Source organism: Dryobates pubescens, chromosome Z (assembly GCF_014839835.1).
Source record: "Dryobates pubescens isolate bDryPub1 chromosome Z, bDryPub1.pri, whole genome shotgun sequence".
Taxonomy (NCBI): Eukaryota; Metazoa; Chordata; class Aves; order Piciformes; family Picidae; genus Dryobates; species Dryobates pubescens.
In genome coordinates this window covers 129,845,002-129,863,156 of record NC_071657.1, presented here as the reverse complement: position 1 = coordinate 129,863,156, position 18,155 = coordinate 129,845,002, and the positions used below count along the sequence as shown (strand labels likewise).

The window sequence follows — 18,155 nt, the reverse complement described above, 5'->3', positions numbered from 1 at the left end:
TGATTGATGGATGAACAGTGATTATCATGAGCTGGCTTGGCCTGGCCTCTCACATCCCTGGATGCACTGTATGAGCTTCTGTGGACATGTAGGGTGTAGAGTAAAATACCAAGAGTGAAGCCATGTCCTCATTGTCCAAGTGCCTGAATAATTATAATTTTATTTTTTTTTCTCTTTTCCTATATCTTGGGCTTTTAAAAATAGATTTCTCTTGGAGGAATGAATCACTTCAGATGTTTTCATTACCTGACAGTTTTTACAAAGCATGTTTCTGGAGTTCTGGGAACTGTGATATTTTTACAGCTTCTGGCTTTGGTTAGCAATGAGAGTGGTGTATATGTTTCCTATCAGCAGCTTCTATTAATGAGAGTTTCTTCAGAAACAAGTGACACAGAGTCTGCTAGAAGCATCTTGCAAAGATACCTTTTCAGCAGGAATATTTATCTTAAAGTATTATCTTCTGGGAATCCCAGAGCAAAAGCGTTCTTGATTGCACAGCTCTGAATGGTCCTCCTGGCAGTTACTCTTTCATTTTGCTTGTTGAAATGTGCTTTCTTTTCCTCTGTCATGAAGAATAGCCAGCCTCTTCCCAGGCCACCAAATTTCAATTCATAGACTCTGTCTAGATACTCATTGATTCATCATGCCCATGGCTTAGGGACTTGCTATTTATATGGAATCAATAATGTAGTGGGAAGGTTGTAGCAGGGGATATCACTCTAAAAGATGGGATTTCACAGGACTAGACATGTGCCTTGTTAGCAATTTCTTTCTAGGGGCCTGAGTTAAGTTCCTTCCCCTGACTCTGCACTTCAAAGAGCTTGCCTGGGGGTCTACAGGAGCAAGCTGAAATTTAAAACGCAGATCTTTCTTTCAGATGGTGAACTGTAGGCTGCTACATCCTACAAAGTTTCTCTTAACATATGTGGGGGAGTCTGAAGTACTGTGGGGAAGTCACAGAAGACAGGGGTGGAAAAGGAAGAAGGAAAAAAAGCAACCATGAGTTATCTGATTTTCAGAAAGGCAACTATGAATATATGTGCCTGCAGTTTGTGGGAGGAATATCTCAAGGTGTATTTGATAATGGGATTTAATTGACAGTAAAGTAAAAATGTATTACAGAGCTGCAAAATAGAAAGTAATGTATTACAAAAATATAGAATAGAATAGAATAGAATAGAATAGAATAGAATAGAATAGAATAGAATAGAATAGAATAGAATTAACCAGGTTGGAAAAGACCTTTGAGATCATCGTGTCCAACCTATCATCCAACACTATCTAATCAACTAAACCATGGCACCAAGCACCCTATCAAGTCTCCTCCTAAACACCTCCAATGACGATGACTCCACCACCTCCCCAGGCAGCCCATTCCAATGGGCACTCTCTCTATGAAGAACTTTTTCCTAACATCCAGCCTAAACCTCCCTTGATGCAGCTTGAGACTGTGTCCTCTTGTTCTGGTGCTGGTTGCCTGGGAGAAGAGACCAGCCCCCACCTGTCTACAACCTCCCTTCAGGTAGTTGTAGACAGCAATAAGGTCTCCCCTGGGCCTCCTCCTCTCCAGGCTAAGCAACCCCAGCTCCCTCAGCCTCTCCTCAGAGGGCTTGTGCTCCAAACCCCTCACCAGCTTTGTTGCCCTTCTCTGGACATGTTCCAGCAACTATAGTACAGACTTAAAGACATTTAAACTAGTACAGAGCTACCATTCTATTCATCCATGGAAACAGCAAAACAAAGCCGAAAGTGGGGGTGGGGATGGAAAGTTTACATGCCAACTAACACTGTATCTGGTAATAAATAGCAAACCAGCCAAAACTAATTTATTATTTTTTTAAAAGATAACTTACATTTAACTTAATTACACTGATGTGATGAATGTACACACACAGAGGAATGTAAAAAAATAAATAAATCTTTTCAGAATCTTGCAGTATGCATTTATTTCAATAGCCTTTCTGGATGAATGGATGCATAGGTACAAAACTACTTTTCTCTCTAGAGGATGCATAGAGAATGACTCAGTGATCTGAATATTATGTTTGGAAAAATTCTGCATAATGAGAATCTTGAAATTGACAGAACAGCTGACAGAAGTCCACCTTAACCTCATTGAGTGATTTCTATCATGTCATCATGCCTCTGAGGAGAGGCTGAGGGAGCTGGGGTTGCTTAGCCTGGAGAGGAGGAGGCCCAGGGGAGACCTTATTGCTCTCTACAACTACCTGAAGGGAGGTTGTAGACAGGTGGGGGTTGGTCTCTTCTCCCAGGCAACCAGCACCAGAACAAGAGGACACAGGCTCAAGCTGTGCCAGGGGAGGTTTAGGCTGGATGTTAGGAAGAAATTCTTCATAGAGAGAGTGATTGGCCATTGGAATGGAATGCCCGGGGAGGTGGTGGAGTTTCCATCACTGGAGGTGTTTAGGAGGAGACTTGATGGGGTGCTTGGTTGCATGGTTTAGTTGATTAGATGGTGTTGGATGATAGGTTGGACTCAATGATCTCAGAGGTCTCTTCCAACCTGGTCTATTCTATCCTATCCTATCCTATCCTATCCTATCCTATCCTATCCTATCCTATCCTATCCTATCCTATCCTATTCTGTCACTAAACATCCAGACTGCTTCTGTCATGGTGTATACTCTAGGCTTGATCAGCTTAATAGCTCTTCAGTACAGATATTAAACAAACAGTGATGGAAGAAAACATCTCTGTGTTTCTTACTTTGAAAGTCATTGCTTTCTCTTTATCCGTATTTATTTGGGGGATGGAATTTATTAAAGACTTTCTAAATCAGTCTAGACTGCTGTTGTTTTTTTAATCCTGAAGAATCTCAGCATGAGATGAACAAGCATTTTCTTTTTTTAAAAAGAAAAAAGCAGAATAATACATAAAGGCTCTGGTAATGGAATTCATGGTGGCACTCAGGTGCTTAAATATGAATCAACTTTCTTATTACCAAGATCTATTACCTAAATAAATTTCTGCAGTTTAATAAAGAAATGGAAGCAAGGCCACACATAAGGAGCTAGATGTGTGTTAAGATGGAAGTAGAGCACAGCGATCCAGCTGCATCTTTCTTTGGGGAAACTGGAAACCATGATTGTCCTCTTGGCTTCCTGTCCTTGCTGTCTCCATAGAGGCACCTCATGTCCACTGAGGTTCTTGAGCTACTTTCTAGCAAGCATGAGAAGCCTGAGAGCAGGCTGTTCAAAAGAGCTATTGAATTTACCCCTCTTTACTTAGTTACATTAATGCTGTTTTGTGGAGACTCCCATACACAGCACTTTCCTTAAGATGTTATTTCAGGTGAGGGTTGTGTGATAGAGGGTCATTAAAATAGGTGGAGGTGTCCCTAAGGTGTCCCTGAGATGTCCCCTGATGTGTCCCTAAGAACATATTAATTTGTCATCTAGTACACTGTACCCTGAGACCATTTGGATGAGCTGGTAAGGAAAGAAAATTAATAATGAAAGTAATCTTAAGGCAAGAGGGGAAACACATTCCTCATCAACTCTGTAAACTGCAGTCTTCTGAAGCCTTGAGAGTGAGGAAGAAATGTGGGGATTTTTTTGTATTCTGTCAGATGCTGAAGGCTGCTCTGAGACATGTGCTCCTGCTTCTTGCTGAGTCGAGATATTTGGCAGAAGGCCCACAGAGAGAGTAGGAGAGAATAAAAAGTCTTTGTGCCAAATGTTCTTTTGAGTGCCTGAGAGCTGGATTGGTCTTTTTTCTCTATGAAATCACATAATTAGTAATCTCAAGCCTCAGCCTGTTAATTTCAAAAATATCTACACACTTTAATGTATCGTTTGCTTAACATGTTTGATAACAGCCTCAGAGATCCTGGGGCTTTTGACTTCTTGTATTTATAAACTATGCCTCGCCCTGGGTGTTTCTCTGCCAGCTCCACACAGGCTTGTCTTGTGGATGATGTCAGCCTGCAGATGCTAGAGAAAGAAACACGGGTACTGTCTAGCCTGTGAAAAGCAAAGCAGCTCCATTTCAGGCCCATGGGGAAACATGCAGCCTTTGCTACCAGCAGCCTCCTCCCCTCTCTGCTCTGCTGCTCAGCAAACCAAGTGGCTGTGCTGCACATAGGGGCATCCTATCACCTGTGGTGGTAGACAGTGAATGACCTAGTGGGCTGGCTGCAGCCAGGGAGCTGAGCCTGAGAGGACTCTGAGAACGCGCAGAAGCCTCTTCTCCTCTTTCAGCAGGTGAACATATAAAGAGCTGCAATATTCCAAATGATCAGTGCTTGTGGTCTTGCTTCTTAAGCCGTTGTGGTTTCGTGAACCTAGTGATCATCTGATTTCAAAACTGAAAGCAGGATCTAGGGAGGACACCCCTCTAGGCTGAGAGGAGATCATAAGAAGACAAGAAAATTACAGAATCATAGAATTGTTAAGGTTGGAAGAGACCTCAAAGATCATCTAGTTCCAATCCCCCTGCCATGGGCAGGGACACAGCACACTAGATCAGGTTGCTCGGAGCCACATCCAGCCTGGCCATAAAACTTCCAGAGGTGGGGCTTCTACTACCACCTCCCTGGGCAACCTGTTCCAGTGTCTCACCACCCTCACGGTGAAGAACTTCTTCCTAACATCCAATCTGATTCTACCCACTTCTAGTTTTGCTTCATTCCCTCTAGTCCTATCACTACCCAGCATCCTAAGAAGTCCCTCACCCTTATCCTTCAGGCTACCTGATAATGAGCTGTGTTTTTGAATTCCCATCTTTGACTAAAAGTCTGGTGTGAAGGTGTCATTTTTAGTCATTGCCATAAAAAGGTTCTGACTTTTGTGGGAGAGAAGACAAGCTTATTTGAGTAAGACTGCTTTACACCTGCCAAAGGACTGATTGAATAAAATTAGCCTCAGGATAAAGGGCAGGATAAAGTCAGATGGCTGCAAGCTCTCAATGTCCAAGAGATCCTACATGAAATGCTCCATCTGTGTTTTTATGTTTGTTAAAATTGTGTGACCAACTGAGACTGTGCCAGGTTGCTGTGTTATTCCACTAAGTATTTTTCTCCCTTGGTGGAGATAACTCAATCCTTCAGTCCATTTCAGTGCATAGGTTTTGCTATGGGAATATCTGAAGCTTGATCTCAGAGTCATTTACAGTGTAGTTTTCCTTGATCTTTTTCCAAAAGAGAAAAAAATCTTCCCACACAGATGGTTGTAACTGGTGGCTGGCAGACAAGCTGATGGATGAGATTTTTCTTTGGCACTGTGCAGAAAAGTATACTTGGCAGTGTGACTGTGGTAAATCATTCATTAACTTGGTTTTTGAAAGGCTACCAGTGATGCTGTCTGTGTATTGTGGTTGTATCAGCTCTGCCTACCATCGTTCACCCAAGTGGACTAGCTGGGTTAATTGCACAGTAGAGGGAACCCAACAAGAGAAGCTGGGCTAGTCTCTCCAGAGTAAACACTTATCAAGGATTACTTTTGTCATCTTAAAATGGTTCTCCCAGAAGAGAAGACACCACATTGTGTCCAAGAAGCCTGGGAGAGGCTGCAATTAGCAGGATATTTTGTGTATGTGCTGCTCACAGGTGGCACTACAAAAATAATCTGTCCAAGTGATCTGCTCTGTTTTTTTACGCAATGCATAGAACTATAGAATGGCTTGAGTTGGAAGGGGCTCTAAAGATCATCCACCTCTGCCCCCCCTGCCAGGGGGCAGGAACACCTCCCACCAGACCAGGCCACTCAAAGCCTCATCCAGCCCAGTCTTAAACACTTCCAGAGATTCCACCATGGCCATTAAACTGTGTCCCAAAGTGCCACATCCACACATTTCTTGAATACCTCTAGGGATGGTAAATCAACAGCCTCCTTGGGCAACCTGTTTCAATGCCTGACTACTCTCTCATCCACCATCACAGAGCTAAATGCTGCTCAGGACCTACATTACTTCATAATAGAAATAATATTAATATACATTCATTAATATAAATGTTCTGCTAGAAAAACATAGAGAACCATATGCTTTTGCATTATTGGATTAATCCAGACCTATATGGTTCAGAATATGAGACACCAAATTACCTGAGAATCTATCCCAAGATGCAAGAGACAGCAGAGTAAAAGAGAGATGAAAAGCAATGCTGTGCATTTAAGCTAAACCAATTCTGCACTGGTAAAAGTAGAACACCTTATGTGCTCTATCTGGACTTTTTTCAGTGCTTAAGGTGAGCAAATAACTTTTAATAGATGTAGCTGAGGTGCAAGGCATGGAAATATGAATGCAGTAAGTACTCAAAGCTTTCTCAATAAGGTGTATTTCACAGAATCACAGAATGTTAGAGGTTGGAAGGGACCTCCAGAGATCACTGACTCCAACAGCCCTTCCAAAGCAGGATCACTTAGGGTAGTCTGCACAGGAATGCATCCAGCTGGGTTTTGAACGTCTCCAGAAAAGGAGACTCCACAACCCCCTTGGGCAGCCTGTTCCAGTACTCTCTCACCCTCACTATAAAGAAGTTTCTCTTCATGCTGAGATGAAATCTTCTATGTTCAAGTTTGTATCCATTGTTCCTTGTCTTACTACTGCACACCACCAAAAAAAGATTGGCGCCATCCACTTGACACCCACCCGTCAGACATTTGTAGACTTTGATCAGGTCCCCCCTCAGTCTTCTCAAGACTAAATAGCCCCAGGGATCTCAGTCTCACTTCGTAGGGGAGATGCTCAAGTCCCCTAATCATCCTCGTGGCTCTCTGTTGGACTCTCTCCAGCAGATCCCTGTCTCTCTTGAACTGGGGAGCCCAAAACTGGACACAGTATTCCAGGTGTGATCTCTCATCAAGGCAAAGTAGAGGGGGAGAAGAACCTCCCTAGACCTGCTGGACACACTTTTCTTGATGCACCCCAGGATACCATTGGCCCTCTTGGCCACAAGGGCACATTGCTATTTGTAGGAGTTTAGGAGGTACTGTGTGGGAAGGAGTTGTCCATATCACAGCATCACCCAAATCAAGCAAAAAAAGAGGTTTGCATGTCCTCTGGCACAGGATAGACTGTTCTGATTGACTTTTACTTGACTCATGGCAGTGTTTTGGCATATGCCTTTCAACAGCTATTGATCTGCTGATCTAGCAGGTAAGCTGCTTAATTTGAGAGAATCATGTACACGCACTGTCAAGATTTCTTAGAAACAAAGGCTTAGAGTTAAATGTGATTTTGCCAAATGCCCCCTCTTCCTTCCTTATTTTTCCTTTCCAAAAGGTTTATAAAGCTCACATCTCTTAGAGGTTGCTGAATAGATGTAAAGCTCCAATTCCGTATCCCCAGGGTCTGCCAGTAGTGAGGCTGAGTATGTGTTCTCCTTAGACACATATAGATGAATGCATAGACATGCAGAGATACAGACACAAGTAGACACAGAGCCAGTCATGCAGATCATTATGGACAGAACAAAATGCTTCTTCTGACACCAACATTAATGCACACAGCAATCCCACAATGGATGGCCCAGTTCTCTTTCTCTTCACTGGCTGATCAGTATTGATCAGACTTGATGGGTGCTTGGTGCCATGGGTTAGTTGTTTAGGTGGTGTTGGATTGGTAGAGGGTTGGACGCGATGATCTTGAAGGTCTCTTCCAACCTGGTTTATTCTATGTATTCTATTCCATGTATTGAAGTCTACTAGTGGAGGGAGATACATATATATATATTACAGATATATATATATATACTCACACAACAGCACACAAAATGAACCACTCTAGTAGCTGACTGGTAGCTGATCATCCAAGGTGACCCTATATTGCCAGTTGCTTTCACTGGATTCATGAGCCTATGAGGTTTATGATCCCTTGTCCAGTTGCGGGTAACCAGATCTCTTAATCTATCACTAACTAGTCTGGCTTAAACTTCCCTGGCATACACACATGCCCACTCACAGAAGACAGTTCAGTCACACACACACACACACAAAGATATAAATGGAATTTAATGAGAATGTAGTATTTGAGTACAAGGCTCAGCCTTGTATTGTTCAGTTGCTGTTTATGCTTTGCCTGCCTCTCTTACACTGACGCCTTTATTCACTCATGCTTGTTCCTCTTCAGTCCACTGTGATCACCTCTCATTCCTTGCCCATGGTCCTTCCACATCCCATGATGACTCTCACACTTTTCCAAAAAGATTTTTGCTGGTAAATTTTACATGATCTCAAAGCTGTGTCCCCTCTTCATCTGAAAACAAGTTCTAGAGCAGTGTATGCAATAAGTCCCAGAGTCTGCAATCTAGGGAGGCTGTTTCTTGTGTTGATACATGGCTTTCCTACAATGCCCAGGGGCTGAGTGCTTCCAGTGGATGGTGCTGGACTGATTAGGTCAGAGTGCTCTTATGGTGCTCATTAGCATTCTGGGGCTTCCCTGGATCCTCTCAAGGGCTTCATGTTTAGCCAAGGGTCATTCTAAGGTGAGGGTTATTTAGCACATCCTCAATTCTAGGTATTTGGAAAAGGCATCATTGAATTAGCAGCTTCTCACTACAAAAAATTCTCTCTTTAAAAGTAAAATTTGGCATTTAAGTTGTACACTACATTGAATTATTTGAATGTTTTAAATGTGCATGGCATCAATGGGATAGATAGCTAAATAGGTTTTTAAGTAGCCATGTGAAAAGTAATGATAATGTAGAATAAGACAGCACAAGATTGTATTTTTTTTTCCCCCTGCTGATTCTGTAGCACAGCCCCATGTGTCATCTGGAAAATAAAGCAGCATAAGTGCCTTTCCTGAGATGCACCACAACTGTGGTATGCCTCATTGTCACCACTGAGGACACAGGAGCTGCAGCTGTGTCTGTAATTGATTTTTTCAGTTCACTTGCCAAAAAAGGAAGAAAAAAAATAATTAAAAAAGCAAGTTCATTATTTTCCCCCCAAATAAAATACTTTGCTTTGCTTTGAGAATTTGTTCCATTTAGAAAGAAACCTTCAGGTTGTCATAGTAATGAAAAAAATGGCCTGCATCAGGAACATTGTGTCCAGCAGGAGCAGGGAGGTCATTCTGCCCCTGTACACTGCACTGGTTAAGCCACACCTTGAGTACTGTGTCCAGTTCTGGGCCCCTCAGTCTAGGAAGGATGTTGACTTGCTGGAACGTGTCCAGAGAAGGGCAATGAAGTTGGTGAGGGGTTTGGAACACAAGCCCTATGAGGAGAGACTGAGGGAGCTGGGGTTGCTTAGCCTGGAGAGGAGGAGGCTCACGGGAGACCTTATTGCTCTCTACAACTACCTGAAGGGAGGTTGTAGACAGGTGGAGGTTGGTCTCTTCTCCCAGGCAACCAGCACCAGAACAAGAAGACACAGTCTCAAGCTGTGCCAAGGGAGGTTTAGGCTGGAGGTTAGAAAGAAATTCTACACAGAGAGAGTGACTGCCCATTGGAATGGGCTGCCTGGGGAGGTGGTGGAGTCACTATCACTGGAGGTGTTTAGGAAGAGATTGGATGGGGTGCTTGGTGCCATGGTTTAGTTGATTAGATAGTGTTGGATGATAGGTTGGACGCAATGATCTCAAAAGTCTCTTCCAACCTGGTTTATTCTATTCTATTCTATTGTTTATGTTCTTAGATAACACAACTGCAGCAACATCACCAGTATTACTGACAGAGTATGAATAAAATAAATTCAAGTTTTACCCTCTCAGCTACTAGGTGGATATAACAGAAAATACTGAAAAATATCAAAGTGAAGGAACTGGACTTTGTCTGATGTTTAAACAGAGAAAGCTTAGATGGAAATCCTGGCTTAGCTGTGCTTCCATACAATTTTGATTGCTTAGATGTGACAGCTGCTAACGCTTACTGATGCAACAATACTCTGAGTGTGTGTTTCTGTGTGTGAGAGATTTTGCAAGTTTATTTGTGTCCTTCCTATCTACAGTGACACACTGAGACTGATATGACATATTGAAATTGCTGAAGTGTAGCAGAAAGATAACCTACATTTGTTTTCCTTGTCAATCACTATGAACAAAGCAAACAGACTGCATGAACAAGAACATCTCTTTTTTTCCCCCTGGTCACTTAGGAGTAGGACAGTGATATAGAGCCTAATCAGGAAAATGATAACCACTAATTTGATTTATTTTTCTGATATCAATAACCCTCTTCACACACTTGTTTGAATATTGTGGTATTGAATAGTGACTAATCAGGGAAACAGATGAAGCAGGTTGATAATCTTCTGAAATACTATTTCTTTTCCTTGCAGATGGTTATTAAAAACAGTAGTCCCATTATAGTACTTAATGCAATTATTCATGTGGATGTAGTTTACATGAATAAAGCTACCTATATGACAAATGTTGAAAGACTGGGCCACTCTAGTATTTCAATATAGGACATTGTCCTGGTTATACTCAGGGTGAAACGAGGCCAGTTTGTGTAATAAGGATCATATAATGTGGATTGAAACTCATGGCTGAGGGGAATTTCCATTTTTCTTCTTATTGGTGATTTATTGTTTCTTGTTTCAACTAAAGCTTTGGTTTTGTGAGAAGCTGTAAAACCCACATAGCCACAAGCAAACAAAGCTTTGCACACTCTACCTAGTCTCTCTGACCTAAGAGGAATTACCTGAAAAGGAATAAAATAACATACATTTGTTTCACCTAAGAATGCAGATCTGCAGTGCTGGTAAGCCTGGTTTCAGCAGGAGGTAATCTTGTATCTGTGGCTGCCTGGTCCTCCTGCTGCTGTATGGCTGAAACTGCTTCTCACTAAGCCTCTGCACCCAGTTGTAGGTGCTAAACTGGTAGAGAACTATCCCTACAGAAACAGGGGATATTTTTTCAGCCAGTCGAAATCCCTGGCTTACTGCCATCACTATCAAATGACAGTGTTTATACAAGCAAGGGAATAGAATGGGGGAAAAGGGACAAGGTATCTTCTTTTCCTTCCAGTAGCTGTTAGTCATTAGGTGGCTTTAGTGGTATCACCCAGCTGTGGCAGTGCCTTTGCAGAGAGTACATAATGGAGCCCTTTTATTTTTAAGATGGTTTTTGTTTGTTTGTTTGGTTTGTCTTGTTTGTTTTCCCCCACACTGTTTGTATATGTCTACTGCAATGGTAGGGAACGTGAGGATAGAAACAGCCTGTGGCTATCTCTTCTAGTCCATAGCAACGTGATTTCTTGCTCTTTGCCAATGGCCAGTATGTGTTAAGGCATCTTTCAGGAAAGAAAAGATTGAACTGGGTGAGCAGATGAGTGTCAGAATTAAAAATGAGTGTTTATATTGCAAGGTCCTTCATAGAATAGAATAGAATAGAATGGAATAGACCAGACCAGGTTGGAAGAGACCTCTGAGATCATCAAGTCCAACCCACCATCCAACACCATCTAATCAATTAAACCATGGCACCAAGCACCCCATCAAGTCTCCTCCTAAACACCTGCAGTGATGGCGACTCCACCACCTCCCTGGGCAGCCCATTCCAATGGGCAATCACTCTCTCTATGAAGAATTTCTTCCTAACATCCAGAGATTGTCATGAAAAATGGAATTCAGAAGACTTTCCTTGGTTTGACACTACGTTTGTGTGTAACACTGCATCTGCTCTAAATACCTAGATTCATATTTGTGAGCTGCAAAAGAATAATCTTGTTGCCTTCTCCCCTGTGACAAACTTCACATGAAAATAAAGGAGTATGGGCCATTACTTTGTGTCAGATGCATTGTGTGACCATGACTTTCCTTTAACTGAAGGGAATTTAAACTTGCCCTGAAGGAACTGCAAATGCTACAATGTATATGTATTTAAAGGTCTTTTCCAATTCTATTTAAATACAATCTTTAAGTACATTCAATTTTATGTAAGATGGGCAATAATAATTGCCTAGCTTTAGTTTTTACAGGGAGCACAATTGTGAACACTGAAGTTTTTGGTGAACTAATATCATACTGATTTATGAGATAGCTGCTGGTGATAAAAATGCTATGAAAGTGGCAGGTTAATGACAGGATGTACCATTAATGGGTGAGATGAGGTTATGTCTCTTTTCTGAGTTAAGCTCCTAATACAGCGTTACATCACCTGGAACATAATATACACATATATTACGTTATGCATAATCATCAAGAAAACTTCACAGAATCACACAGATATCTCTGAGTCTTTCTGCAGGCCTGCTTCACATTGATTTCAGGAAGGATTACTTGCATTAGCAGAGACTGAGTGTTTGCAGTGGTTTTGAATAATGAATTTCTGTAGGATTACAGAAGTGACGTTCAAAATCAAACATTTTCTGCAAAGCAAGCAGCATACTTTGAAGTCTATGCTAGGAGGAAAAGGAAACAAAACCAAAATGTGAATCTCCTGAAGTACTATGCTCCTTTCATGGAATGGTTCAGTGGCTTAATGAAGTTAATTTGTATTAGGTTGTGGGAAATGCTTTATCTAATTTACAAAAGGTTTTATTTCACATGAATGTGACAGATACTGCACTTACTGCACTGGAACTTAATTATTTGATAGCATGAGGAGCTGAAATCCCCACATTTCCTCTCAAAGAATATTCTTTGCAAGGTCTAGATGGTGAATAGAAGCCAGAGGATGGCTGGCCTAGATTTTCAGTTTTTAAAATATCTCTGTGTACTTTTCTAGGTTGTTTAAGCCTTATACCTAGAAAATGTCAAAGCAGCTTTATTAAAGATCTCTCATACTTTGCACTTATCTTTTCCCCCTTTGAAATGCTTTTCTGTTTTGTACATGAAGGTAAGTGACCATTTAATTACACTGTTTTTACATTAAAATGCACGATTATTTTTCTCCCAAATTACTACCAAAGAAGTCTTCCAAAACTTTTGTTTCAGTCTGAACATTTCCCTCACAGAATTTTGCAACAGCTCTTTTTACTGGCTCCCATTCCATATGTCTATTGAAGCACATTGTGCTTCGTTTTCTCTAGCAGTTACATTATGTCATTTTTTTTCAGACCTGGTAGAATAGAATAGAATAGAATGGAATGGAATGGAATGGAATGGAATAGAGTGGAATAGACTAGAGTAGAATAGAATGGAATGGAATGGGATGGGATGGAATGGAATGGAATAGAATAGTATGGAATAGAATGGAATGGAATGGAATGGATTCAAATGGAATAGAGTGGAATAGAATAGAGTAGAATAGAATGGAATGGGATGGAATAGAATGGAATAGAATGGATTGGAATGGAATAGAGTGGAGTAGAATAGAATGGAATGGGATGGAATAGAATGGAATGGAATAGAATAGTATGGAATGGAATAGAATAGAGTAGAATAGAATGGAATGGAATGGGATGGAATGGAATGGAATAGAATAGTATGGAATAGAATGGAATGGAATGGATTCAAATGGAATAGAGTGGAATAGAATAGAGTAGAATAGAATGGAATGGGATGGAATAGAATGGAATGGAATAGAATGGAATGGGATGGAATAGAATGGAATGGAATGGATTGGAATGGAATAGAGTGGAGTAGAATAGAATGGAATGGGATGGAATAGAATGGAATGGAATAGAATAGTATGGAATGGAATGGAATGGAATGGAATGGAATGGAATGGAATAGAGTGGAATAGAATAGAATAGAATAGAATAAACCTGGTTGGAAGAGACCTTTGAGTAGAACAGTGAAAAGCAAGGAGACAAAATTTCAGGATCAGTGCTACACATAAGAGTACAAATAAGGACTGAAAGCTAATATAGTGAAAAATTAAGTGGGGTGAACTTTACATCCTGCCACTAAGTTTACATTCTTTTATGGATTCACTGCCTGTTTTTTTTTTTTAATGAACCTTTCATAAAATACAAATGAGTGAATTTCTGTTAACGTGTGTGGGTCTACCACATGTAATTGCCTATCGAAATAAAAATGAATGTGAACTTACAAAAGCAGCGTGTGTTTATTCTACTGCATGTTATACATTCTAAATATATCCTGGAATAATTTGTCTACCATATTCAGAAATAAAGAACTTCACCTTGTAACTTACTGCGAAAAATTAATGTGGTGATTTAAATTGTTTTATTGGCATATGTACCAGTGAAATTGTTTGGAAAACAATGAAAAGTCTTTTTGTGGTGGTTTGAGGTTCAGGTGCCTTTCAGTAGACCATAAAGACAAAGTCCTCCAAAAAATGAGAGGCCTAAGGGAGGGACCTGGCCATCCCAGGATATTGTAACGTTGTTATGATATCACACTTTTTAAGGTAGTGCCTAGATGATATTACTCTGCCCTCCTCTCCTCTTTGAGAAGAGCTTGCATGCCTCCTTATTTCAGGGTTTGTGTGGGGTAGATGGCAGATTGTGGCCTGGTAGACTCAGCCTTATTTGTGAATGTATTCATTCTACCTGAATGCCTTCTGTATGTACATTTGTAAATGGAATTTCCATTTAAACGTCTATGTACTTGTGCAGCCTTTATTTCCACTCCCCATAAAGAAGTAGAATATCTTTCTGTCTTCTGGTCCAGAATAGCTCGTGGCTCTAAACCAGGACAATTTTTCACAGCATGCTGCTAAAAGGTGTAAAAATATTTGCTGATCATCAGACAGGAGAATGTCAGAGATTGCAAAGTTCAGGCAGATAGTATGAATTGCTTTCCTCATCCTGAATTGAATGAAAATGTATTAGTTAAAAAACAAAACATTTTTGCACACAAAAAGTATTTTTTTTCTCCTACATTCCTTATTTGTATGTAACTTATAGTATGTTGCAGTGTGCTGGATCGTGGGTTAATTGCTTGCATTGTGTTGCATCATTTCAGCTGTAGTGCAGCATGATGTTGTGGTGGAGTATGATCTAAGCTGACATAGTACAATGCAGTGAGTGATGACAGAGATGACAGGCAGTTCAGTGGAGTTTGTTCTGCTGAAAAATGCATCATTGCCTGAATGAAATGTTTAGTAGTTTATGTTTTGTTGATGAAGACCCAGAGTCTAATTACTGCCTGTGTTTTTTGCCTCCAGGCTCATTCTTTGGGTCTATAGACTACATCAAATTAATTTTCCTTTCTCAGGCCTTTTGGGAGTCGATACTGTGAAATAACAACTGGTTGGATCCAGAGATCAATCTTGGGCTCCTGAAAGCCTGTCAGTAGAACCTTCTCCTTGTGGAAGCTCTTGTTTGTTGTTTGCCATTAGGGATATAAAAGGTAGCTGAAGCATTCAACATTTGGGCTTTGCACAAAGCATGAAAAAGTTCAACAGCAGCAGAAATAGCGGAGTTAGGGGTACTGTTCAAACATATTGATTTGCATAATTTATATTCCTTCTTGAATAAGGTTATAGGTCAATACCAACTAAAAGTTCAGATTTCTCTCTCTCTTCCTTCTCATGGAAAAGAATTGTCCCCAGAAATATCTCTCCTTGTATCAGTAACCACTGAAAGTTCAGTTAAAATTACTCTTTCTGAATTCCATGTTCTTTCATAACTGGTTGATGAACCAGGAGGGGTAGTTTGGTAGCTCTCCTCCCTTAATAAATTGGTCCTCCGGTAGCATGATTCTGGTGATCAGTTAGAGCAGCATGGGTGCTGGGCACTGTTTATTGGATAACAAAGATTGTCCTGTGGCCTTCCAAGTTTCAAACATTTGCAGTGCCAGGCAAGTGTTATTTCTTAGTAGATTTTATTTCTAGATTTTACTTGAGGGTTGTCCCTGTATCCTGCCCATTCTTCTCTGTCCATCTGTAGGAAGGTTTTGGAATATCATATGAGAAAGTGCATCTGCCCTGGACATGAAGTTTGGAGACATAGATTCTGAAAACACATGTATGTATGAGTATTTAAATATTGATGCACTTCCATATCCATATCTCTTAGGAAGCAGAAATAAAATGTGTTGGTAGGGACAAACATGTGTTTATAGGAGTCCAGGAATTAATACAGTTTCTGGGTTAGTTTTATAACATTTCCACTTCCCACTTTGCTGAAAAGTTCTATATGGAGCCTTTTCCAATTGTCCTTCTTTAGCAGTGTTTCCCATCCAAGATAGATACACTACATTTGGAAAAGAAATCAGTTTATATTCTAGTGTTGGTGCCACTGTAATTCTAGTCTCATACCTGCCAGATTGCCTTACAGAGCCAACTTTAAAGCCTTTCTAATTAAAAAACAAAAGCCAAACAGTATGATGCTACCTCACAATGTTCTCAAATTGCTCCTCTTATTTTCACAGCTCACCATGTTAAAACTGGGACCTGTGAAGTGGTGGCACTCCACAGATGCTGCAATAAGAACAAGATAGAAGAAAGATCACAGACGGTGAAGTGCTCCTGCTTCCCTGGGCAGGTAGCAGGTACCACGCGGGCAGCTCCTTCTTGTGTTGATGGTGCGACTACTTCTGTTGTTTCCTCTTGTTGCATGTTCCTGGGGGGTTTTGCTGGCTTAATGTCATCAAAGAGAGCCACTCCATTACAATTAGCTATCTAAAATAAGCTTCTGTGTTTTAAAGGGCATGCCCAAGGTGAATGGGTGGAAGACGGGAAAAATGAGTTATTTGCTAAGCAAAATTACTAGATGCCAATGAAAGAGACCTCTAGAGAAGCTAAATTTGATCTGAGTGCCCTCAGAGCTGTATGAAATTCACTTAATTAAAAGTGTTTATGCAAAGTCTACATGAGCATATGATTTCAATCATATAATTTAAATCATATCATACAGGAAAAAAGAAAGAACACAGTTCTAGCTGGCTTTTAGTGTTTTTAGACCAACACTATTTTCCCTGCTCACAGTGAAATATAAAAGTTTTAGTTAAATCTGGCACAGGTTTATATGTTTTAGCTGGGAAAACACTAGCTGTTTTTTCTCATCTCTTTCTCTGAAAGGGGAGCAGAATGGATTCACCCTTTGAATGATCTCTTTACTGTTTACTGTTGATATGTTGTTGGCTGTCAGAGACGCTGTAAATATGTCATCTTTCAGGAATAAATTTAATCAGGCTATGCTAGAGTATGTAGTAGATCAAGCAAAATATACTAACTCAAATGATGAGGTTCTACTTAAAACTTCAACATCTGTCTTGGCAAGAAGAAATGAGGGCTGGAAAAAATGCAGTGAAATGAGTTCCTAACTGTAGTAAATTAGAAAAAATAACAACAAACCCTGGTAAAGAGATTGACTTTGAAGCACACAGCACCTTGTGCAAATTGAGACCTAATTTCTTATAAAGGTTCAAAGCTGGCTGAAAATCACAGACTAGCTGTCAGTCAATTTCTAGCATTTTCCTGGAAAATAATGAAATGTTGTGAAATAGAGCAATCTGTTAGAGTGTCCATTTCAGCAACACAGAAATGTGTGTCTTCTCCTGTCTTGTAGCTTCAATAGTGGAGCAGAAATGGTGGTGCCACATGCAACCATGTCTTGAAGGGGAGGAGTGTAAAGTTCTTCCAGATCGTAAAGGATGGAGCTGTTCCTCTGGAAATAAAGTGAAAACAACTAGGGTAGGTATGATACCAACCTGACATGTTACCAACAAGTTAAAAATAAATAAATAAATAAAGAGAACATTCAGGAAATTGGGTGCACATCGAAGACTTTAGCTGACAAGACTAAAGAAGCACGAGAAGACTCCCTCATCCTGCATACTTTTCTCAGCATACTTTACCATTTCTTGAACATGGTAAGCAGTGTGTCAGACCTTTTCAGGTAAGCAGTGGAGATAGTAGAGCTGGCCCCTTGTTGAACTAGCAGTGTATTATAATATGCATTTCTCTCTGAAACCAGTTTCACAAAGTCTATTCTCCTTGCTAAGCTCTTCATTCACAGGACAGCAAATGTGCATTTATGTCAAATAACTTGGAACTGCCATGTTCCTACATGGAAACTGCTGAGTATGGTAAGCATTCAGTGTGTCATTGCAGTATGATCTGGTTCTTTCTGTCTCATCTGACTGGGATTTACTAAAAATTGTTGAAAGTTTCAAGGAGTTCCTTCTCTCCATTTGACACTTTTTATATCATAGTTTCAAAATTACATTAACAGTAACACCTTGTACATTCATCCTATGCAATGCCTGAAAACAAATTAAACATGCTGTCATCTCTCCTTTTCAGCAGCTAAAAGAAACAGGGGATTAAAAGATTCTTCAGATAAGCATTAAGCACACAAACTTCCTAAACCAGCAGCGTTGTGTCTCTATAGG

General features: G+C 40.5%; 1 protein-coding gene across 2 annotated transcripts in view; it reads left to right on the top strand.

Moving 5' to 3' along the window:
* The window catches only part of TAFA2 (TAFA chemokine like family member 2), a 202,489-nt gene that overhangs the window by 158,792 nt on the left and 25,542 nt on the right, over positions 1-18,155 (top strand). For both annotated transcript variants that reach the window (XR_008463121.1, XM_054179065.1), the window contains exons 3-4: positions 16,191-16,343; positions 17,330-17,454. Coding sequence is in view for 1 of the 2 variants with exons in the window: in XM_054179065.1 (XP_054035040.1) it covers positions 16,191-16,343; positions 17,330-17,454 (278 nt within the window). In the remaining variant the exon portion in view is untranslated. The remainder of the gene's footprint in view (positions 1-16,190; positions 16,344-17,329; positions 17,455-18,155) is intronic.